The sequence below is a fragment of the Ostrea edulis genome, chromosome 3 (genome assembly GCF_947568905.1).
Source record: "Ostrea edulis chromosome 3, xbOstEdul1.1, whole genome shotgun sequence".
NCBI lineage: Eukaryota > Metazoa > Mollusca > Bivalvia > Ostreida > Ostreidae > Ostrea > Ostrea edulis.
The window spans coordinates 72,250,082-72,276,437 of NC_079166.1; the positions used below are offsets into that span (position 1 = coordinate 72,250,082).

The following is a 26,356-nucleotide window of genomic DNA, read 5'->3' on the forward strand; positions in this document are numbered from 1 at the left end:
GCAAGCGCTTTCATTTTATAATCCTCAGGCGTTACATTTTAAAATAGTTTTGAAATGGTTTCCAAACTATTTTAAAATGTAACGCCTGAGGATTATAAAATGAAAGCGCTTGCGTTAAATTTTTAACTTTGTGTACTGTTTATTCTATTTCTTTTAATATATATATATATGTATATGTATATATATACATATATATATGTATATATATATGAAAGGTGAAGACAACGAACAGTGAGTGATCAATGAAAGGTGAAGATAACGAACAGTGATCAATCTCATGCATGTAACTCCTATAAGCAATACAAAATAGATAGTTGGGCAAATACGGACCCCTGGACACACCAGAGGTGGGATCAGGTGCCTAGGAGGAGTAAGCATCCCCTGTCGACCGGTCACACCCGCCGTGAGCTCATTATCAATTTCATAACTCTTATAAGCAATACAAAATAGATAGTTGAGCAGACGCGGAAGAGTACCAGACTACAGGTTTTGGGTTGTATTCTCAGTCCTGGCATATATTTTCGAATCATTCCTATGCTCGTCCTTTTACACAATCATAGTAATGACGGATGAGCACTTCTCGTTTTCAGGCCATTACAGCGTTGTACCCATAGACCTAAAGAATATAAGTTTTTACATTGATTCAAACAAATGTCATTAAACTGTAATTGAAATACACGAGCCTTGAAAAATACATGTAACACGCTTGTTAGTTAGATGAACTGTAAAATTGTGATAATACTGATTTTATTGTGTATTTATCTACACCATATCTTGGAAGATATCAGCAAGTATTACCTACAATTTCTAATTTTAATAATAAAAAACCCAAGAGTCCATATTGATAAAACGATTTTAAATGACCCCATCTTCACTTTAGTATTTCTTCACTACCCATTATGAGCTTGGTCCTTCTTTTGAAAACATAAATAAATACTCTTTAACCAAGAATGTATTGTGGTCAGTTTCATTTGAGAACATACGCGTTTCTCAGTAGTGTATATTTTTTGTGACATTTCGGTTACATTTCACTTGCATGCTATTGTGTTCCTACAAAACACCCCGGGTTATATTCTCAGGTTTCTTTTTAGATTTAGAGTTAACATATTTTGATGATTCCTGGTTGTGGGAAATAAAAATGGAAAGTCAGCTAACATGTACTGCAGTAAGTTGTATAAATAAGAAGGAGAGAATCAAACTATGTATTCTTACAATTTTACGTAGTTTGTTACAAAATAAGAGCAAAGCAAAATTTCTATCAATACAGTAACGTAAATGAATAACCGTGGGGGTTAGCATGTGATAAAAAGAAACTCCTATGGTTTAATTTGATTTATACTCAATTGTTTGTGTGTTTTCTATCCCCTCGCCAAGGTTTGAGGATAATAGAAAACACAAAACACAGAATTTGTTGAATGTAAATCATTTATATATATATATATATATATATATATATATATATATATCCCGAAAAATCTTCATTGAATAAGCGTTCAGAACTTGTCATTACTTGCCGTCATTCCCGTAAATTCTGTTTACTCAATCATGTGTGTAATCATGCTTAGCAACTATTCAGTATGTTTCTGTGTAACATGTACCCAGTCATGTAGGTGTTTTTGGTTAGGTGTCATTTTTCTCCTGACGAGTGAAGGAAAACTATCTCCTTACAAAACAGCCTGTAGGGAAATAAATGATATTATGTGATTGAAATCCATATATATATATATATATATATATATATATATATATATATATATATATACATATATATATATATTGTAGCAGGTCTGACGTTCGTATAGTCTGTACTTCGCGTTGTGTTTGTTTTATTTTATTTTGATAGACTAAGTGGCGACTTCGAAACGACCCAACTACAGTATGGTTTTAAACTTGAAAATAAATTCAAATAGAAATGAAAATAAGATAAATAACACTTTACGAATTTATTACCAGTATGAATGTGACAAATACACACTCCTAAAGCCTAGAACTTAGCCTAGAAACTATCAAGAAATTTCCCAACCCAAAGGTAATATAATAATTTAATAAGTAAAAAGGGCAAAGTAGACGAACAAAACGTAATACCAAAATAGGAATAATGGAAGGAGAAGAGTAGCTAGCAAGGCCAGCTGTCTCGCTTCGACGAATAGTAAGCTACATGGTTTTATATAGCAAATTAAACAATAGAAACTGTCATTGAAGTTATTGGCTAAAAGATAAAGTGGGTGTGGTCAAATACAACGGGTGAATAATTTACATTGGGATCGAAATTCAGAAATAAAAGTAAAAGTAAAACCCAAACTACCACATTCCTCCCCCTTAAAGACAAATGCGAGGTGAAGATAACGAACAGTGATCAATCTCATAACTCCTACAAGCAATACAAAATAGATAGTTGGGCAAACACGGACCCCTGGACACACCAGAGGTGGGATCAGGTGCCTAGGAGGAGTAAGCATCCCCTGTTTACCGGTCACACCCGCCGTGAGCCCCATATCCTGATCAGGTAAACGGAGTTATCCGAAGTCAAAATCAGTGTGCCAAGAACGGCTTAACAATCGGTATGAAACACGTCAGACAGCATTTGACCCAATGCGAGGTTGTATTGACGAACTAGATCGTTATAGCGACCATAGAATTTGCGAAATGCTGACTTCAATCGAGACTGTTGAAATCCCTGTACCATCAACTTGTTTGTCAGTAGCTTACCTCGATTTAAAAACTGACTATACCCAGAACAAGCTCTTGCATATCGAATCAGTTGAGACATATAAACACCATATGCAGGTGATAATGGAATATTGCTACATAATTGTGGGAAGTTGACGATGGAGAAGCTGAAATCATCCCGTTTGTCATACAGTTGAGTTGTTAGTTTGCCGTTAATGTCTACTTTCAATAAAATATCTAAGTATGAAGCAGAAGTGGACGACTCTGTGGTGTCCTTTATTTCCAGCTCACAGGGATATATCAAATCGACATATGAATGAAAGCTATCATTGTTAATAGACAAAACGTCATCGATATATCTAAAAGTCGAATTGAAGGTCACAGCGAGAGATTTTTTCTTCTCACGTAGAAGTTTTTGAATAAATTCTGCTTCATATGAATATAAAAACAGGTCAGCTAACAAAGGAGCATAATTCGTGCCCAAGGGAATTCCAACAGATTGTTGGAAGACCTGATCACCAAAGACCACGAAGATATTGTCAATGAGGAACTCTAGCATAAATAAAATTTCGATCTAGGAATGAATTCGTTTGCCTCAGGATTCAAATAAGTCGCAACACAAACTGATTTCAACTCCGACTCGCAAATATCGTGAATATCATTTGAGTTACAAATAGGAACTTCGTCATCCGAATGAAATGACTCTCCATCGATATGGTTTTCAGCGAGTTCGTTCTGTGCATTACTCGTCAAGATGTCGGGTGGCCTACTGTGTTCGGTAATGTTTGAACGTTCTAGATCTGATGACACGGCCCCAGCATCAGAACTTGTGAGTTTCCCGATATTTTGGGTTGACTTTGACGCACAGTCAGGATCATTCTTAATCTGAGATATGGCATTTGTTTCCAGTACTTTGTTCTTTTCATCGACCGTATACAAATCAAGAGCGGCTTGGATTTCTCTACGAATAATGGCTCTTACTGAATATGTATTAACTGGTGTGTCGGAATCACATGCAATGTTCTGTTTAACATAGGCATTTTGCTCAATGAAATCTTCAAACTCGACAGCAGATGCAATGGCTTCATCTAAAGATGCAGGGCGACTAAAGTAAACATGTTTCATTAAGTCGGCATCTCTTAACCCAAATACAAACTGGTCAATAACGTGAGTTTCTATCGAGCTAAAAGAACAAGAATACGCCTTTAATGCAAGTCTCCGCAAGGAATGACCGAAGTCTGAAATAGTTTCTCCTTCTCTAACCCTGTTCTTGAATTGAATTCTGTAAAAATCCCGAAATGCTGATGGACAAAAACGATTCCGTAAAATATCTTTCAATGTTTGAAAGTCTAAGGATACGGCTAAAGGAATTTCAGATATAATGTTCTTGCTGAGTCACGTAAACACATGAGAAGCTGACTGGCACACTCTCTCTCACTCCAGCCATTCCACTTAGCAGCATGTTCAAACTGAATGAAAAATTCTCGAATATCGTAATTCCCATCAAACAATGGTGGATTAATTTCTTTCCCAAAATTGAACGATTCATACAAAAATCCTCTCTCTCGAAAACAACCCCCATTCTGTCCTAACTTAACTTTGATTTGGCTTTCTAACAAAGCACATTTCGCCGTTAAGAGATCTATCCTATGGTCTAAATCTGATAAAGGTTTGAAACCCCTTTGCATAACTGCATGGTGAGCAAAAATACTTCACCGTTGAATATATATCCCAAAAAATATAAAGGTAAATGTCAAGAGAAAAAAACCTGACTAAAAATATGACAAAAGAATTCAGCCAAGTCCGAATCGCTAAACAGAACTCACTGCGTGAAGCACGTGTCTATAACAGTCACTGCCCAATAACAATAGAAGTTATATCCCGAGTTGTCGCGGTCGAACAAATAAAGTAGCAGTTCGTATCGCTGAATATGACTCACTGCGTGAAGTACGTGTCTTTAACAACCACTTCCCCCACAACAATGAAAATCCTATCCTGGTCACGGTCCACCAAATAATGTAGCAGTTCGTATCGCTGAATAGGACTCACTGCGTGAAGCACGTGTCTTTAACAACCACTTCCCCCCACAAGAATGAAAATCCTATCCTGGTCACGGTCCACCAAATAATGTAGCAGGTCTGGCGTTCGTATAGTCTGTACTTCGCGTTGTGTTTGTTTTATTTTATTTTGATAGTGGCGACTTCGAAACGACCCAACTACACTATGATTTTAAACTTGAAAAGAAATTCAAATAGAAATGAAAATAAGATAAATAACACTTTACGAATTTATTACCAGTATGGATGCGACAAATACACACTCCTAAAGCCTAGAACGTAGCCTAGAAACTATCAAGAAATTTCCCAACCCAAAGGTAATGTAATAATTTAGTAAGTAAAAAGGGCAAAGTAGACGAACAAAACGTAATACCAAAATAGGAATAATGGAAGGAGAAGAGTAGCTAGCAAGGCCAGCTATCTCGCTTCGACGAATAGTAAGCTGCATGGCTTTATATAGCAAATTAAACAATAGAAACTGTCATTAAAGTTATTGGCTAAAAGATAAAGTGGGCGTGGTCAAATACAACGGGTGAATAATTTACATTGGGATCGAAATTCAGAAATAAAAGTAAAAGTAAAACCCAAACTACCACAATATATATATATATATATATATATATATATATATATATATATATATGAATGTTGAAGATAGCGAACAGTGATCAATCTCACAACTCCCATAAGCAATGCAAAATAGATAGATGGGCAAACACGGGCCCCTGGACACACCAGAGGTGGGATCAGGTGCCTAGGAGGAGTAAGTTTTCCCTGTCGACCAGTCACACCCGCCGTATATATATATATATTACTTATACGGTACCACTTTTGATGCACCAGATGCGCATTTCAACAAATAATATATATTGCCAAACTATCTATTTTGTATATATGTTACATTTTTCATTGAATTAATTTAATGGTGACAAAATGACAACTAATGCCCCTTTGAAATTATTTTGTAAATCATGCAAGAACTTTTCATATCAAGGAGCTGAAAAAATAATTTCACAGAAATGTAGCACTATGTCCTTAAATTAGTCAAATTTCTGTACGCCAAAAATGTGACAAATAATGTATCTTCAGTTATGCTTAACCGAAATGTTTGAAATCCGAAATAACGATAAACTTGCTACAGCTATTTTAGGGAAATTCATTATACCCGCACTTTCTAAAGAAAGTTCGGGTATATTGTTTTTATCCCGGTCCGTCCGTCCATCCGTCCCGGTTGTTGTCACTAAAACTGTGTCCACATTTACAGCGCAATCCAAATGATATTCTAGGAGCTGAATAGCAAAGTCCTGTAGACGTGCAATAAGGTTTCAGAATGTTCATATTGGCCCCAGGGGGCTAATAGGGCCTGAACAATGACATTTTCTAACATAAAGCTTGTCACTTAAACTCCATCTACATCTTTAGGAATAGTCACATGATATTGAGGGAGCCGAATAGTCATGTCCTGTAGATGTGCAATAAGGTTTTGGAATTTTGATATTGGACCCAGGGGGCAAATAGGGGCCGAAAAATGACGTTTTCTATCACAAAGCTTGTCACTTTAACTCCATCTACATCTTTAGGAATAGTCACATGATGTTCAAGGAGCTGAATAGTAATGTCCTGTAGATGTGGAATAAGGTTTTGGAATTTTCATATTGGCCCCAGGGGGTAAATAGGGGCCGAAAAATGACGTTTTCTATCATAAAGCTCCATCTACATCTTTAGGAGTAGTCACATGATATTCTAGGATTGGTGACCTTGAATGACCTTGAAAGTGGGTCAAGGTCAAAGGTCAATATCACTTTCTCCTCCACAAGGTCTTAGGTGGTTGACCTTTAAAAATGGGGTCAAGGTCAAAAGTCAAGGTCACTTTTCAAGATGCGGGTCTCCACAAGCGACGCAACATTGAGTATGTACGTCATTCCAAAGGAAGTCTATATCCCCTTCCTTCACGGGATTCAGCATGATAGCTGTCTGCACCAAGTACTTGCGAGACACAGACAGATGACTGACATTCTACGCATAACTTGGAAAACAGTCTCTATGGGAAAGCCCTGTCAATGTCAGGGAGCACTGCATAAATCAACCAAGTGCCAATTTACATATCTGCCCAATGTTCAACAGTAGGACACTGGTACTGATCTTTAAGCAATACACAAAATTGATACTTTACACAAACTGATAACACCCCCCCCCCCCCAAAGAAAATTAAAACAAATACACATACATGATACACATAAAGAGTTAAACATGTACATTTCACCTTCTGTAATATTGTAAACCAATAAATGAATAAAAAATAATTCAAAAAAGAAAAGAAATGATAAATAAAATAAATGAACAAGCCAGACTTGCCTGATCAGGAATGATGCAATATCCTCTGTTCAGACTCTATACTCAGGAAACAATTTCTTTGTGCCTTTGCTCAGCCTCTCAAATCCAAGTGAACTCACTGAAATGACATCCACGTCCACACATGTACACAAATCATCCAACGAGGAAATGCGCAGCTTCCCCTCCTCTCGTCCGTTTACTGCATCCTCAAAAGTGAAAGTAGAAATCCCCGGCAACCAACTTTCTCACATGTCACTGTTTCGGATCCTATAAAAAGCCACTTTATCAATGTACAATCATCACCATCATGCATTCAAACACAAATAGACAACATTGATATAATTCAATCTTCATTAACTGTAACCCTAACCCTAACTGCAACCCTAACCCTAACCCTATTTTTGTCGAGCTCGTTCCATTCCGACCAGGTTTTTCAATATACCTCATTAATTTATTTCCAATATTTTTATATATTCTAATAGCCCTGGTTTCACAGATGTGCGAAAACTTTACCGAATGAAAATACACAAAGTATTTGAGGAGATAGTGCGAGTTCAACGAGTCTATTCCATCAGTTTTAGAGTAGTATTTTTGTCGAGCTCGGTCCATTCCGGCCAGGTTTTTCAATATATATTTCGAGGCGAAAAGACGACAAAATGAAAGCGACTGTATCATGTAAATAACATGAAATAAAAGCGAAGAAATTATTTGCCAATTGCATACTGACAGAAAGAAATACACAAAGAGCATCGTAATCATACAACACATTCAATGCTTGCAAAATACAGTACATACACATAAGTAATGCACATAGCATGCTTACCTAGAAAACGCAGACAGCTATTTACATGTATGTGTACTTTTAAAATGTTAGATCCTCGTTCTGCTGATAAATCTACGAAACAAAATCATAAAATCCGTTTTTATCTCGACAGTTGTGATTCTATTATACAGATTGCGACACACTGAACCCACAAGGATCTGAATTATGGACACTATTACCCCCCCCCCCCCACCCCCCACCCCTCCTTTCTGATTTTTTTTGCGGTGATAATTTCTCCGAAATGTGTGGATTCCGTGTCTATCCCATCCCAATTTCGATTCATGTAATCGTTTCACGCTTTTTGTAAGCTTTAGAGATTGGCGTTCTATCGGTATAATAAAATAACGGTAGAAACTTGCAAAACGTGTGAAAAGATTACACATGGGATAGACAGGGAGTCCACAGATTTCGGAGATATTGTCGCTGCAAAGAAAAATCAGAAGTGTGTATGTGAGGGAGGGGTGGGGGGGTGGGGTGGTGGTGGTGGTAGGTGAGTAGTAGTGTCCATACTTTAGGTGCCTGTGACTGAACCCGTGCCAATAAGGATGTCTCCAGTTGAATCGGGAAATATCAAAGTCGAATATTTTTCTCTTATTCAATACTTGACCGCTCAAGGTTTTTTGCAGCAGTTTCTGATCATGCATACGCATGTACACAGTGCATCTATTTGGATAAATTGCATCCACAGTTCAATATTTATAGATAATCATATACAAGCAAGATTAATAATCGATAACATACATGTTGGGAGTGATACGGGTATGACATGCACTATCCAAAATAGACATTTGATTACACAAAAAATATATACATGTATATAAGAGGGAATATAGTGCAACATTCAAACTTTGTTGTCTCTTCGGGATTGACAATTACTTACCGTCACTTTGCATGTACATACATGCGAGAGAGAGAGAGAGAGAGAGAGAGAGAGAGAGAGAGAGAGAGAGAGAGAGAGAGATAGAGAGAGATATGTCATATTTCAATGTACAATGTCATTCGACAGGAGGAAAGAACACTGATCACTAAATGTTAGCTTACACGCATTCATGAATTTCAACTATTTAATTTTTTTAAAATTTACAATCTTAGATGAGTTACGAAAGCCGGATAGGCTCATTTTTGAAAAGTGAAAAAAATATCTAACTCGTAATAACGAGTTAGTATCTCGTTATAACGATTTAGTTATCTCGTTATAACGAGTTAATTATCTCGTTATAACGAGTTAGTTACATTTATCTCGTTACAACGACTTAATTATCTCGTTATAACGAGTTAGTATCTCGTTATAACGAGTTAATTATCTCGTTATAACGAGTTAATTATCTCGTCATAACGAGTTAGTATCTGGTTATAACGAGTTAATTATCTCGTTATAACGAATTAGTATCTCATTATAACGAGTTAATCATCTCGTTATAACGAGATGATTAACTCGTTATAACGAATTGAGTATCTCGTTATAATGAATTAGCTATATCGTTATAACGAGATAGCTAAATCGTTAAAATGATATATTTTACGGAAACGTTGTAAGACCTTCTTTTATTCCCGAAATCTAAGATTAGTTTGAAAACAATTCAAGTAGTAGCATTGATACATTTCCATGTACTTAAACAAATAAACAAAATGTTTTCTTAATCTAGAATTTTCTAAGATTAAAAAAGACCCCACGTCAACTTCGTAAGTGTTTGTAAAAATGCATATCTTATAAATTAAATCATCAAAGTATATCAAATTTGCAGATGTTTGTAAGTTTATATATCTTACCGGTAATATTAGAATATTTTTTCGTGATATTTAACAACAGAAATAAATTCCAGCTGCTGTTAGCTTGGTCAGCCTGTGTTTACATTTATTATATAAAAGAAATGAAGTACATTGAATGATATTTTTCAGTGATAGTTTACTTTATTGGTGCATTGGCATTATAGGCTCGTAACCCTGTTTTTCAAAGTAATGGAGAGGATAGTGTTATGAGAAGTTGACTTCACGGTTCTCTATAATTCTTTACAAATAGATAAATAAATAAAAATCCATAAAAATTTAAAAATCTAAATAAACCCAACCTCCAAAATCCTGGAGGGGGGGAGGGAGGGGCAAGGAAAAGCCCGCACGCACACACCAAGTAAACAACGATTTTTACTCAAAACTCATACTTCACAATCTTAAATCGTAAAGGGTCGGGGAAGGGGGGGGGGGTAGCAAGTGTTCGTCCTCCTCTACTCGGGTTCAATTAATAGAGTAAAATGCTACCTGACGAGTTACAGTGCATGCCAATTGTGAGGACGTTCTTTATATACTATTTTTGACTACGGATTACTCCGATTGACTGATCAAGACATGGGCTTACCGCGGGGTGCGACTGTCAACGCTCGCCACAAGCTTACATCCTTAACAGTCGATACTACTTTGAAAAGAGGGGGATTATAACCCAATATAACCCAATATATTTTACTTTGAATTGTAAAGATAGTTTTTAATGTAAAAATTAATGGGAAATGTACGCTGTCAAACAGGAGGCCAATGGGCCACATCTCTCACCTAGAAGCCATCTTAGCCCTGCCGTTGTTCAAGGTCATTAGGTCAAACAACAAAGTATAACAAGGTATACATACAAAATATGAAAGCCCTATCTTAAATAGTTCAGGAGAAATTAACTAGTTTTTTTTTCAAACATAAGTCAAACTCCAAGGTCAAAAGATCAAACACCATTGTGTCACAAGGTCTTGTCAAAGAATATATACACAAAATATGTTTTCTAAAAAGTAAGTCAAACTAAGAGTTCAATGTCACAAGATCAAAGGACATGATATGAAATGAAAGGTCTTGCCATAAGAAATGTGTATATAAGATATGAAAGATCAATCTTGAATAGATCAGGGCATATTGTATAGGTCAGAATTTTATTAAAAGGAAGTCAGACTTCCATTTCAATGTCATAAGACCACACACAATGAAATCACATGAAAGGTCTTTCTGTAAAGAATGTATATACAAAATATAAAAGACCTAGCTTAAATACATGTAGTTCAAGAGAGTTGTAATGATTTTTCCTAAATATATCAGCATACAAAACTTTGATCCCCCTATTGTAACCCCCATCCTAAACCCCGGGGACCATGGATTGAACAATCTGGACTCTATTCTATGTAAGGAAGCTTTCAAGTAAATTACCACTTTTTTGACCCAGTGGTTCTTGAGAAGATTATTCCAAATTTTCCCTATACATCTAAATGTAAACTTTGATCCCTTATTGTGGCCCACCCTAACCCCGGGGACCACGATTTGAACAAATTAGAATCTACTCTATATCAGGGAACTTTCAAGTTTCAACTTTTCTGACGCAGTGGTTCTTTGGAAAGAATATTTTAAAAGATTATCCCTTTATATTTGCATGTAGAACTTTGATTCCCTATTGTGACCCCCACCTTATTTCTGGGGGCCATAATTTAAGCAAACGTGAATCCGCACTATGTGAGAAAGCTTTCATTTAGATACAAATTTTCAAGCCAACTGGTTCTTGAGAGGTTTTTAGATTCATTAAATTCTTATTATCGTGATTACTCCCCCTTTAAGGGGCCTGTCTATATTCTCAATAAAATAATCTACATCTAGGCTGGCTGATTTGTTGCTCAAATATCGAGTTAGCTCGAACATGTTGTCAAACCATTGTGGTATAAAAAACAATAAAACCTAAATTTATTCATGACAATGGAAAATAAGTATTTTTGTTGAATAGAAGAAAATATATCGTCACCTATTCATTTGTTTGCAGCTAGAAATAAACATTTTCTTGTCATCTTCACGACGAATAAAATTGTTATGTAATACATGTAGTTATCATAATATGATATATTCAATTTTGCGGATTTTGTTAATTCATACTCGTTATGATTAAATTTTGAACAGGCCCATAACATTTCCAAAGGTACTAACTAGTTATAATGAGATAATTAACTCGTTATAACGAGATACTAACTCGTTATAACGAGATCATTATCTCGTTATAATGAGATAATTAACTCGTTATAACGAGATAATTAACTCGTTATAACGAGATACTAACTCGTTATAACGAGATCATTATCTCGTTATAATGAGATAATTAACTCGTTATAACGAGATAATTAACTCGTTATAACGAGATACTAACTCGTTATAACGAGATACTAACTCGTTATAACGAGATACTAACTCGATATAACGAGATAATTATCTCGTTATAACGAGATACTAACTCGTTATAACGAGATAATTAACTCGTTATAACGAATTAAAATATTTTTTTTTACTCTTTCAAAATGAGCCTAGCCGGCTTTCGTAATGAGTGACATCGGTGTTCATATTTGAAATCAAATAGAATTTTTTTTGTAATTAATAGTTTGGGTTTGAACATAAAAAAATTAAATTGTAAAGTACTAAAAGTCTCTCAAGTTGCACGAAACTCTAAGTTTAACAATTCCTTCTTGATATTGTGATATACAGGCACGTAGCATGGTTTTTCAAAGTAGGGGAAGGGTCAGCCGGATTTACTTCGCACTAGCATTAAAATTGTTGACAAGCAATGAAGTACTTCTGTCGAAATCTCATTGTCTTATAAATCGTAGGGAGAGAGGGGGGGGGGGGGGGGGGGGGGGGGGCAAAGATTAGTTCACTACACGTATTCTTCAATTCAGCACTTCCCGTGAGGATCCGGGTTAGAATAGGTACTCAGTAGCCCTTGCTTGTCATAATGGGGCAGTCCTTCGGTTGACACCGCAAAATCCGAAGTCCCGTGTCACAGCAGGTGTGGCACGAAAAAAGATCCCCCCCTCCCCTGCTCATAGGCCGTAAGCGCCGAACATAGGCCTAAATTTTGCAGCCCTGCACCAACAATGGTGACGTCGAGCTCCATATTCAGTGAAATATTCTCGAGAGGAACGCTAAACAATATATTTAATTCATAAATCAATCCAGCACTTCAAACATCAACTGCCTTTCATTACTACTTTAAAAAAATAGGTAGGAGGCAGCAAATCAATCGAACTTTGCATGTAGAAAATATGGGATTTGTGTGTTAAAATAACGAAAAAGTAAATTGTAAAAAGGGGATAGCCCACCCCAACCCCCTGTTTTAACGTGCCTGGTATAACAATAACACAAAACGATTTCTTCAGTAGAATACAATTATTTGAGTACCATAACATAATGATGTAACCACATAACATAATGATGTAACCACATACCATAAAGATGTATCGACATAACGTACGGCTGAATTACACTATAAGGCAGAAACGGCGTTCCATACCTATACGTGTATTTCGGTTTTATAATTTATGATAAAATTAGTTCAAATGTTGAAATTTATTGAATTGGTTAATACATTTTTTTCCAAATAGAACACATATTCTTAAAAAAGTCTAAATTTACTTACTTTGTATGAAAATTTAACATTTTTGCTAATAATTTAACAATTTGATATCCAACCCTTATTTTTGTTAGTTCCAATTTAAATTTTAAGACAAGGCCTTGAAAGTTATGTGAAATTTTATCAATTGACATTACTCCTAATGGAAAATTTATACGGTACCAATTTTGATGCACCAGATACGCATTTCGACAAATAATGTCTCTTCAGTGATGATCAAGCCAAAATTTTGGAAATTCGAAAAAAAGCAATCATCTTGTATGTGCTAAAAATAGAGCCAAATTCGTCCAATGATAAGAGCTATGCATGAGAGAGATAATCCTTAAATTTGAAATGAATTTCTAAATTTTATCTCAGCAATTAAATATACATCCACACTTTCAAGCTAGTAACAAAGTATTAATATGTCTTTTTAAACTCTAAAATTTGATATCATGAAAAGTGCAAAATGGTCATTATTTATTTCCATTACTTGTATTCAACCTTTTTTATCTGTATTGTTAGAAGACATGATTATGTATCCATTCTATGTAATGATTGTGCGGTATATGACAGCAACAGACAAATCAAGGTTGATTGAATATATCTACTGTCAATTTAGAGTGCAAAAAGGTCATGTTTAAAACACTGTAGCTCAATAACAAGCATTGCGACTTCAGTTTTTCATTTTAATTTCCTAATTCTCCTTCAATGTAGCAATCAAAAATACAATTACCCCAAAATTGACATTACTCCAAATATTAGGTGTGAACCACTTTCATCGAATGATGAACGCCAATGACCCTTTCATGCTTCGCTCGGCCCTTCGGTCACACCGTATATATATATATATATATATATATATATATATATATATATATATATATATATTATATACTTTCAATTTCATCCCTTCTTTTTTCTTTAAAAGTTTGCGGGCATATATCACACGATATATGCCCGCAAACATTCCGGCCCGCAAACATTACGTCACAATAAAATTTCTACGCCGTTAATTTTCAAATTTTTCGTGTTTTTCATCTTTTACTCAGTTAAACCGATAAAGTTATTGTTAAAAATAAAATTGTTGTTAGTTTCTAAATGAAGTTGAAAGTATATGATAAAAAGGTTACAGACTTTGTATGAGGAATATGACGACCTCATTTTTTTGTCGCGGACGGACCTCGCAAGCTCGGTCCGTCTACGCGCCAAAAAACTCGGTCGTCATATTTTACCATACAAAGTCTATAACCTATAAATATTTTCGTGAAGACACAAAGTCCAGAAATTTTACATTAATTATGCACACAAACACCATTTATCCTTTATACGGAGTTGAATCTTCCAAACACCTGCTAATACTTGCTCTTTCCCTTTTTGGGAGTTAATTCTTTCTCCTTACAAGTATTAAAACTTCCATAAAAAAATGATAATCATTTTTTGCAGTTGTTCATTAATTGTTCGCTTGTATGATTGCACTATTGATGATTAATGTTTCATGGTAAGAGGTCCTGAGTGCAGTCCCTGGGCAACGACGGAGATGGGTATCCATACAATGTATAAAGTGAATTTCTCTGTGTTTTATATTCAATATTTCATCACCTTGAGCAGTTCTGTTTATTTTAGAGTTATAAAATATTTGAAACGCAGTGTGCATGATGAGGCCAGGCCAGGCCAATGAGGCCAGGCCAGGTTTTATAGTATGCCTTCAATTTATGTCAAATTAATGCATCCCATTTCCATTTTCAATGACCGTGTGGAGCATGTGACAGCTTTGTTGATAGGTAAAACGTCGTCGATATATCTAAATGTCGAGTTGAAAGCAACATCAAGATTTATTTTCTTGTCATGTATAAGTGTAAACCCTGGTTCATAAGAATTCAGAAACAGGCCAGCTAACAAAGGAGCACACATCGTGCCGATGAATTATATAGTGAATTTCACTGCATTTTCATATATACACAGTTTGGGTAAGAATTATATTTGTTTCATGACTCTCTGTAGCACGATATGCATCCACTAGTGAAACAGATCTAATCAATATTATTCACAATATCACATGCACCAAAATTGTTTATGAATTCTAATTTATCACATTCGTATGATAAATGAGCTACATTTTAATTAGAAATATTGCTGTCTGATAAATCAGTCTTCCGTAAAATCAGGGATTATTTGGTTAATCCAAAGGGAGGAAAGCAATACTAAGCACATGCACCTCTATTATGATAGACTTGGTTGTCTTGAGTGATCAAGAGGCTGTCATGAAACGAATTTATTTTGCTTCACAGATGACATAATCATTAAGTAAATAAAATACAGTTTATCTAAAACTATTTTGGTGTTGTTCATTGAATCTATGTTTAATTATATCTATGTCTAAATATATATCTCTAATGTTGATTTTGTTGTGTTCTGCATTAGAAGAACATTAAAGGCGTATGATCATTTTTTGTACATAATTATTTTAAAGCAGATGGATAAGCTTTTTAAAGTTAATTTCCCCTTAATTTACATGATTAAAAATGTTTGCATGTAAAAGAAAACAGTGCAAAGATTATTTGAAAAGTAAATTTAGTGGGAGATGAATACATCTACTGTTCGTAAGTCCATTCGGCGTCTATAAATAACCCCATGCGCATGAGGGGAATACCAAAATGTTGTATATAACTTAGACACAACTCTCTAAATTTTGGTTTGAAAAAGCGTAAAAGGAATCATTAAGATATATTTGATATTTTGTTTTTGTCAAACGTATGGCACGGTACTGTAGTAACAAGTTACACAGCTTTACAGAGATAAGACCACCGATGATCTTACCTCTGAAAGTATGAAAAGGACACCTGAATGTCCTTTAATCGTCTGACTATGTATTAGGAATGGTCAAATGACAGTTGTTTGTAAACATCTATTCAAAACAAAATGATTCTGAGTAAAACAGTGAAATAATGTATGACATGTCGTACAGCTTATAGATACGTAAGTGTGATGATTTAAAATGATTTACAAAGTATACATATAACATCATCAAAATATGTGAACGGTAATGTTATTAACTTCAGTAGAAGTTAATGGGATCTGTTGCACCGTACGCATTTTCATAGTGCACATTTCTTTCTGTGTTTCCCATGTGCAATGCGTTTCGAATGTGAACAGTTTTTTCGAATATGGCCATTCCAACGTAAGCGATAAGTCCGAGACAAAGAATAACGCTTAGGCCGGTAACTATGATCTCCAGTGGCGAGCTGGTAGCCGTGACTGATGATGAATCTCGTGCAAACACTGGGAGTGACTCCGAGGCACTTTTGATGTCATTAGACGTCTGTTCTGTTCGGAGAGAACGTGCATCTGAAAATATAAATCCTGATATTACACGTAAATTGGTTTTTTGATAGCGTGCCAATGTTAAACATGCCATTTGGTATCACAACAGGTACATTTTTTTTTACAATCCTGTTCATGCTACTTGTACACAAGATCAGCATATTTCTAATTTCACTGTTATTTTTTGATACACAGAAACACTTAACATCTTCCCTGAAAATAAAAATTATCATCTAATCATTGCTTTTTGTCACTTTAAAACTGTTTATGACTAAGTTTTGCATTTTCATAACTACATACTATATAGTATAAAATATGTATCAAACATTAACATTCAGAATCCAGCCAGTAACTTGCATGATTGATTATGCAAAAAAAAAAAAATCATAATCTTGGGCATGATATGTATAATGTTCCTTGTTTCTCAAAAGGAAAAACAACACGTGTGATTGCTTGCACTACTACGGAAGCCCATTAATGAAAACCAAAACTAAATAAAAAACGAAATTATTATATAAAAAACGAAATTATTATATAAAAAACGAAATTATTAAATAAAAAACGAAATTATTATATAAAAATCGAAATTATTATATAAAAAACGAAAATATTAAATGAAAAACCAAAACTAAATAAAAAACGAAATTATTATATAAAAAACGAAATTATTATATAAAAAACGAAATTATTAAATAAAAAACGAAAATATTAAATAAAAAACCAATACTAAATAAAAAACGAAATTATTATATAAAAAACGAAATTATTATATAAAAAACGAAATTATTATATAAAAAATGAAATTATTATATAAAATACGAAATTATTAAATAAGAAAAGGAACGTACTGTACTGATGTGAACTGATACATGTAAGTCATTAATTATACATGACAGGGCAAAGTATTCAGTACTTGGCATAAACGAAGGCCGCCTGGCACCAGTTTTAGCAGCCACACTGGTACCGTATCACACCACCGAAACTTAATTAGTGTAAAATCAAGTGATTGTTGAGGTACCTGACTGATGGGAGCCATATATTTTCTTACTTATACACGGTCAGCTAGCCTATGATATCACACCGCTCTACACAAACATGCAATTTGAGGAATTAATGACTGCAGTAGAAACATACTACAGTAAATCGGACAAAATACATCATTCACTGGCGATCTGAGCCTTCTCTTCAGATTAATTTTGGGAAATAATGCTTTTAAATTTAATTCAAAAGTTTATAAACAGATATTTGGATGTGTTATAAGGGTCTAAATGCTCCCCATCTGTATGCGATATCCGACTACATCAGATAACCAAGGATTTCCAGGTAAACATCGCATAACGTACAAGTGCGTTATCATGACGATGGCTTTATTTTATTATGTTCATGGTGAAGAAAAAGAAATCCGGCCATGCTTTATTCGCTATAGCAAATTCTGCTCATCAACTGCTTAAATTCACGTGTGAAATATCTGTAAATAAAATGCATTTCTTGGGCAGTACGGTGTATAAAGGAAATTGTTTGAGGCAACTCACATTCTAGATTTGAAAACGTACATCAAACCTACAAATTGGAACGAAAAAGTGCACATAATCCTTCAGTTTATAAGGGATTTATAAAAGGTGAAACCATTTGCCATATTTACTGGTAAATTAGCCGACGAATATACCACTTTATCTTAGAATGTAAATTACTATCCGCTCTACGGAAAGAATTTTGGGTTCCTAGATATTGTCATGTACCAAATACACTGAAATGTGGAGAGTTAATGACAACATGAAACCTAAAACAGTTTTTAAAAAAAACAGCTATGTATATCCATTAGTTAGTTTGCTGTCCTTCCTAAGATGTATATATATTAAATTATATGCATTATGTCCTCCACCTTTATATTGTGCTAATGCACATACATGTGTATGTATTAGTTATATACTTGTACCCTTGGCAATGTTGTTTAAATACTAACTTATATATTTATGTACCTCGTGTACCATTGTATGAATGATTTGAGTGAATAAATTAATTGAATTGATTGAAGAAATTCTTAAAGATTTCAAAACAAACCCTCTAAAGAGGGGCTATAGTGATAATTAAATCAATAGAAAAAAGTACAAGTGGTACTTGATAACTACGATCGAGCCACCTCTGTTATCGGGTGTAAATAAAAGCAAAAAAAAAACAAAACACCGGGTATACCCCTTGTTTTTATCACCAAATACAACCCATGAAGCAAAAGCTTTTAAATTAATGGTACATCCTCCAGAGAGACAAAGTCGTTTTCTCTGTTCTACATTGTACCTATAGTGTGGTTCATACCAACGCAATAAAAATTTAAGGGATATGCTCACACCTTCATTTCAGAATAATCAACCTGCATGATAATTGTGAAGTGCAAATAGACTTCTGATGAGGTGGATCTGCATGCAGCTAAACTTCAATCTATCGATCAATCCAATCAATTTGCTCAATTTTCACACCGCCGAAACACTTAATTAGTGTAGAGTCAAGTGATTGTTGAGGTATGTGGCTGATGGGAGCCATATATATTCATACTAGATTTATGGGGGCTAGTGTTGAAGTAATTTTGGAGAAATCCTGTAATCTGATACACGAGGTTTGGGATCTTTCAGCGAACATAGTAGATAAACGTGTAGTGAATGGATAAATTGGCTAATTTGTAATGTCATTAGATTTCTGTAAAACTCCATTAGCGATGCTGAAATCGCAGTAAATCAAAGAATTAGGAGCCATATTTCCTTCCTTGTTAAGCTCCACTGACACACACACATTATATTCTCAAAAACTGCTCTTGATTTTGTTTTTTATTTAATAATTTCGTTTTTTATTTAGTTTTCATTTTTTATTTAATAATTTCGTTTTTTTATTTAATTTTTTTTTTTATATATTAATTACGTTTTTTATTTAATATTTTCGCTTTTATTTATTAATTTCGTTTTTTATTTAATAATTTCGTTTTTTATATAATAATTTCGTTTTTTAATTAGTTTTTGTTTTTTATATAATAATTTCGTTTTTTATTTAACAATTTCGCTTTTTATTTAGCTTTGGTTTGCACTAATGGGCTTCCGTACACTACAAATCTATTAATGATACTTAAGCAATACCCAGGCTCTGGGTTGACAGCACTGAAGAATAATTGGCATACATGACCTAAACTATTATAAGCAATGTCCATTTACTCAGAGTCTGTGCGGAGTTAATGTTTCTCTTGTCAGAGTCAATTATCCAGACTGATGAATTGAAATACATTTAAAAGTTAAAACATTACATCATGCAGTTATTATAAAAAACAATGCTGTTATCTGATAACGTCTAGTTTATAGGGTGAATCAACTCCTATACTTGCATGTGGATGATTGTACTTACTGCTTGCTTATGACAGGTCATTGAAAATGACCTAACGTATTCCACAGGATTCATAAAATGCGCCTCATCGATAATGAAAATGTGAAGATAACGAACAGTGATCAATCTTATGAATGCTATATAGACTACAAATATAAGAGCAGGACAAACACAGGCTCCTTGACACACCAGATATGTCTAGGAGAAGTAAGCACCCTGCGGACCGGTCACGTCCGTCTTGAGTCCCATACCTCGATTGGTAAACATATAATGATAATATGATGTTAACACACAATTATCTAATATGAAGAGGTGAAAATAACGAACAGCTATCAATCTCAGAAGTCCTATAAGGAATACAAAATAAAGAGTTCAATAGATGTAGATATTTGTATTTGTCATGTATATTTATGTTTGTATGCTGTATGGAAATTAAGGGATAGTGAGGTTTTATCTACTTCTGCATGTAGAAATGTAGAAATTTTCATATGTGCTATAATTACCACATATAAGGGTCAAAGTGGGTGTGACCGGTCAACAGTGCATGTTTACTTCTCCTAGGCTCCTATGTTTATGATATTGATCACTGTTCATTACTCTTCACTTTTTCACTTTTAGTATTTAATTGTAGAGGTATGAAGTTAGCCATAAACACCCTTAGTGTGAGGATTTCACATTTATAAGGGAATTATATAACAGTCATGATCTTGCGCAGAATGGTGTTGCGTATTTTATGTTCATAGTCAGAGGGATGGAATTAATAATGTATATTGATGAAAAAGACATCGTACCTATCATATTATTAGCGTCCCCTTCTAATGATAATTCTAATATAGCAATGGATCGGTTATAAATTAAATTCTCATCTAAAGCATCCCCTTTTTAGATGTGTTATACGAGGAACGAACTGATTTACTCAAGCACTGACCAAACCATTCTTTGGACATCTTACATAAACGATTTTGTGTTACTGTATCTAGTTTACCAGGGATAATCAGGATTTGCTGTCTTATTTACCAACCAACATCAATTATAACACTAATCTGATAACGTTTGATTCTGTTAGTTTGTACACTACCATTACAGCAGAATTGGAATAGAAGATGATAAATCAAGTAGGGTATGTTCCGAAGTTTGAACTTGTTCAAAATTTTCCACTAGAACGGATTTCACCAGACTTTGATGGACAGGGAACCTATGTCAAATACTGTCTAACGTGTTTGATACCGATTGTTAGGCCGTTCTTAGCACAGTGATTTTGACTACGGATAACTCCGATTACAATAGGGCTCGCGGTTTGAGTGACTGGTCGATAGGGAATGCTTATTCCTCCTAAGCACATAATCCCACATCTGGTGTGTCCAGGGGTCTGCGTTTGTGCAACTCTATTTTATTTTGCTTAAAGGAGTTATGCGATTGATCATTGTTTGTTACCTTCACCTTTTATTCACCGAATGAGAAATGGTAATTCTCCAAATAAAAGAACGCATGGGTAGGGAGACCAAAGGATTGAAGACTTGTTATCCATTGGACGCAATGTAATGTTTTCATGTGTAGTGTCACTGGGACTGAACCAGTTCAATTTTGGATCAGCAAATATTCAACTGACACAAACATCTCACAATTTACGTGTACGTATACTGTTTTAAATAGTTAAGATAGGGAATCACGTTCTACGTTTTTGTTGTTCACATTAGAGTTGATGAAAGTAGAATTGGTATACCTATTGAGACCTTAGAGGTACAAGTTGGACAGGTATTAAGATGGTACACTTTGTCTTTTTATAAATTATGGCATTGCCTGTTATGATATGCGTAAAGACTGGATATTTCTGTGACAATGGTTACTCATTGACAATTTATTCCACTGTGTATGTAGCATACACGATTGATAGTTAAACCTGAATCAATATGATGAAATATGCGGAGTAATGTAATACCTGGAATTGGTGACGTAACTGAATCGTTGCAGCCAGAAATAGGATTGCACTCGCTTTCGGAACAATTACATTTATTCATACAGCGCATTCCATAGTACGACTGCTTACAGAGAGTGCTGCAAGTATTCCCAAAGTAACCAGGAGGACAATCTGACAAAAAAAAAAATAAAGAAATAAATAAACGAAAAACAACCATTACACCCTTCGGTAAAGACGTTCATTCTTGCTCAGTAACACTGGGATAATTATAATCAATGCAGGCAACCATTGCCCGCTAGACCTTTAGATCATCTAAGTAATTTATAAAACTTATTTTCGAATGATGATGAGTTTAGGCCTAGCGCCATACTATCACATGCTGTACGATCATTCATAAAGAAAATGAGACACAAAGTGAAATAGATAATAACAATTCTTTCGTCAGGCAGCTGACAATAAAACTGAGTTATGCGAAATCGCCCGGAAATGACGTTAAAAATGAAAATGAAATGGATAAATATACTTTAGAATTGATTTTATACTTACATTTGCAAGTCTTAGAAATATTGTCCCATACCTGTCCCGAACAGCACCTGAATAAGTTCGTTAGAATGTAAATTAATAATCGCAATACAGTGGATTAATAACCCAAAGATACGAAAAAATTATGATGTGTGCTACTAATGGAATGCGCTTAGAATTGTCTTTAATATTCAATGCAATAATTTCATTGATATTTGTTATTGTAGTTTGAAGAATTAATGTGCATAAGAGGCGAGTTTCATTCTGATATAAAAACGATTACTGTACTTTATGAGATATTCAATGTTGAAATCTAACAAAGACCTGCAACATTAGAGGGGTTTCAAAAGCCCCGTTTAAAGTCAGTATTTCACAAATTATATGGTCGTTATAACGATCTAGTTTGCCAATAGAACCTGTCATTAGGTCAAATGCTGTCTGACTTGTTCATACCAATTATTAGGTCGTTCTTTACACCCCGATTTTGATTACGGATCACTTCGTATACCGCATGAAGATATAGGGCTCACAGCAGATGTGACATGTCAACAAGGGATACTAACTCCTCCCAGGCACTTGATCTCACCTCTGGTACAGTATATATAGGGATCCGTGTTTACCCAACTCTTCATTTTGTATTCCTTTTAGTAATTATGAGATAATTACTCTTTTAAGTTTAAATAATGCTGAAAAATTCAGTAGGGATAAATTATGCTGTAGGCTTTCAACATAATCTTCCGCTTAAGATATAATTCCTCCCAAATATGCGGGTATTATGCAATGCATATCCATTTTACGTTTAAGGGTTACGGTGCTCCAGATTTATTCACGAGGCTTTGGTGAGACTTTTGAAAAAAGTTGAGATTGAAAAATTTGAGATATGAAAATTTCCAAACGATTTTTCAGGAGATCTTTCATTCATTGTTCACAAAGGATTTCGTGTGGAAGGCAGTTGATGAGAAATAATGTTTCATCCGGCAACCGTAAGATATTTATGTATAAAAGTATGTGCCGACAGTTCTATGAATATCTGTCGGACGTCACATAATTATTTGACGACTGCCACAGAAACAAGTTTTTACGGCGTTGGATATGTTTTGGCGACCCCCAGATATTCATAAGGCTGCGGCCTGTTACATCCCAATCGTCACTCCGCATGCCAAATCGTCGCTCCGGTGACGATTTGGGACAAGACTGCACTATCATTAGGGGCGACAATTTAGGATGTACTATTGAACACCTCAAATCGTCGCCCGCTATATATTATTTTATTGACGTTTTTGGATAGATTACACAGAAGTTATTTTATTGTACACCCTCTTATATGGGATTACATAGGTTTCACTTGGTCTGTTTGTCTGTCTCTCCACACCCATATTTCTGGTGTTTGTCGACCTATTGGATGCAATTTTGTATGTCGATTACAAGTGACTCTCTGACATACCTCCCCAAAAATGAGAATTCTGGAATGAAAGCTTAAAGCGCCACAAACAGTGCACACTTTTCAGCAATCTGTAATATATCTGGTGTTTGTGAACGGATATATGGGTTCATGTGTTCCTGGTATGTGCTTCTCATAACATGAACTCTCTTGATAGCTCAAAGCGCCGCGAGCTATTTTTGACTGTCACTCTGGTGTTTGTGAACCGATTGAGGTGAAATTTTGTATGTAGGTTAAATTGAACTAAACACATAGGTTTAATTTATCTGTTTGTTTGTTCATTTACTTATTGAGAGAGAGAGAGAGAGAGAGAGAGAGAGAGAGAGAGAGAGAGAGAGAGAGAGCAACAAGTTAAACAGAGGTACATAGGTTTTATTTTAATTTGTTAATAATAAAATCACTACCAATTGTTAGTAATAAAACCACTACCAACAAAACCAACAAGAGAAAGAAAGAGGAGGGGAAGAAAAAGGAGTTAACAAACAGGGTCAGTTTGTATGTAAATTATGTTTCCAAATAGTTGCAGCAATAGAACCGACAATTTGGGGTATGAGGTTATGCCCAAATCGTCGCTGGTGACGATTTGGGACGGGCGACGAATTGCGGTGTAATACGGCCGGAAATATTTGTGTGCCATATAAATTATTTTTCTCACCCAGCACCAACCGGCATTTGTAATCTCGTTAATTTACAATAGAGAAATAATTTTCCAGCATTTCATTGAGAATTATTGTGAGAGCCACCCATTGCAAACATAAACCTTTCTGAAGTATATATTTAATGATATATGTACTTCCACGGTTGTTTTCGTGAAAATTAAACATGTGTTTCAAGCATTGTTTAGAAAGGGTCCGCCGACGCTTTGAAGATTCGTCAAAAATATGCATAATGAGACACAATAGCGTTTTCTGATCAGTGTATTTCAAACTAATATTCTACAGGTACACAATTGTACTAACATTTTTTTTTATACTCCATCGTCAACTTCCCATATTTATGTAGCAATATTCCATTATCACCTGCATATGGTGTTTATATATCTCAACTGATTCGATATGCAAGAGCTTGTTCAGCGTATAGTCAGTTTTTAAATCGAGGTAAGCTACTGATAAACAAGTTGATGGTGCAGGGGTTTCAACAGTCTCGATAGAAGTCAGCATTTCGCAAATTTTATGGTCGCTATAACGATCTAGTTCGTCAATAAAACCTCGCATTGGGTCAAATGCTGTCTGACATGTTTCATACCGATTGTTAAGCCGTTCCTGGCACACTGATTTTGACTGCGGATAACTCCGTTTACCTGATCAGGATATAGGGCTCACGGCGGGTGTGACCGGTCAACAGGGGATGCTTACTCCTCCTAGGCACCTGATCCCACCTCTGGTGTGTCCAGGGGTCCGTGTTTGCCCAACTATCTATTTTGTATTGCTTATCGGAGTTATGAGATTGATCACTGTTCGTTATCTTCACCTTGCATATATTTGTAATTTGACAAAAGCATTTTGTACAATGATTGTGTAAGTAATGCTACAAAATTGCTGATTCAAACAAACGTTTTGTTATCCCACGTGGATGGAAAATGTACTCACATTCCTGGTGCAAGTCCAGTGCATTTCTTACTGTGACATATACCATTTAGTAAAATTGCCATAAAAAGTGATGCGACAAAAACATCCATTATTCCAAATTCCCACTAACAGATCAATGAACGCGAAAAGGCACATGTATCAGTCACCTGATCTGTGTAAAAATAATAATGTGTAATGTACTAAAGGAAGTAAAACCATATGTAGTCACTTTGAAACCCAATTATTCGAAATTATGAACAGGAAACTATCGACAAGTGTTATCTGATAATTTCAAAATACTTTTAAGCTTGTATATTTATAGGATTTATGAGATTGATCACTATTAATTATCTTTTCTATTTTCATTGAAAAATGCAGTAATATTATATTGAGGTATTTCACACTATTTTTACATATATTTCATTAGTACGTTGATGTACCCAGTATGCTTAATGTTCACACTCGTCCATCTGTTACACGTCATTGTCAATCATTCTCCATGGGTATAGTGTTCTCAGATCACTGAACATGTTGTGAAGATCTACAGTAACGTTTTTAAAAATACTTGGAAGTAGGTCCTGAAAGTCCGAATGAAGATCAGACAAAGACGAATTCTTACGATGTTTTATCAATGAAAATCATTATACAGTAAAGGTTTTAGGACTATGATCTTATGATAAAATGACTGTGTTTAATCTGTAGATATCTACTGTGTTTTTGGATGTTGAAATTGATCTATTATGATATGTGACATAGAATATTTTTAGAATATCCAGTTCTAAGTAACTTGATGTTTTAAAATTATCATTTGTTTTGTTTTCATCATTTTCAACACCAATACATATACACCTTTTTCTCACACTCTCACACATATTACAGAAAGCGATACAGATAATTACATGTATATTCTAGTACTTATTGTTAAAAAACAAAAAGAATAATAA

The 26,356-nt window shown here is 34.8% G+C and overlaps 1 protein-coding gene across 1 annotated transcript; it reads right to left on the reverse strand.

Annotated features, from left to right (window-relative positions):
• Positions 1 to 15,564: 15,564 nt before the first annotated feature.
• LOC130052803 (uncharacterized) lies at positions 15,565 to 25,576 on the reverse strand. The gene is made up of 4 exons (XM_056158836.1): positions 25,434 to 25,576; positions 22,428 to 22,474; positions 21,903 to 22,052; positions 15,565 to 16,624 (listed from the first exon to the last, which is right to left on the reverse strand). Exons 1-4 carry the CDS (start codon positions 25,520 to 25,522, stop codon positions 16,335 to 16,337), a joined length of 576 nt encoding a protein of 191 aa, XP_056014811.1. The 5' UTR covers positions 25,523 to 25,576; the 3' UTR covers positions 15,565 to 16,334.
• Positions 25,577 to 26,356: the final 780 nt, after the last annotated feature.

Bases quoted from the DNA above. Each gene is read 5' to 3' on its own strand.
- LOC130052803 (XM_056158836.1), bottom strand. From the start codon at position 25,522: ATGGATGTTTTTGTCGCATCACTTTTTATGGCAATTTTACTAAATGGT. The intron at 22,053-22,427 runs GTAAGTATAAAA...TTTTTTTGTCAG, and splicing joins TATTTCTAAGACTTGCAAAT to ATTGTCCTCCTGGTTACTTT. The intron at 16,625-21,902 runs GTATTACATTAC...TTATATTTTCAG, and splicing joins AGTTACGTCACCAATTCCAG to ATGCACGTTCTCTCCGAACA.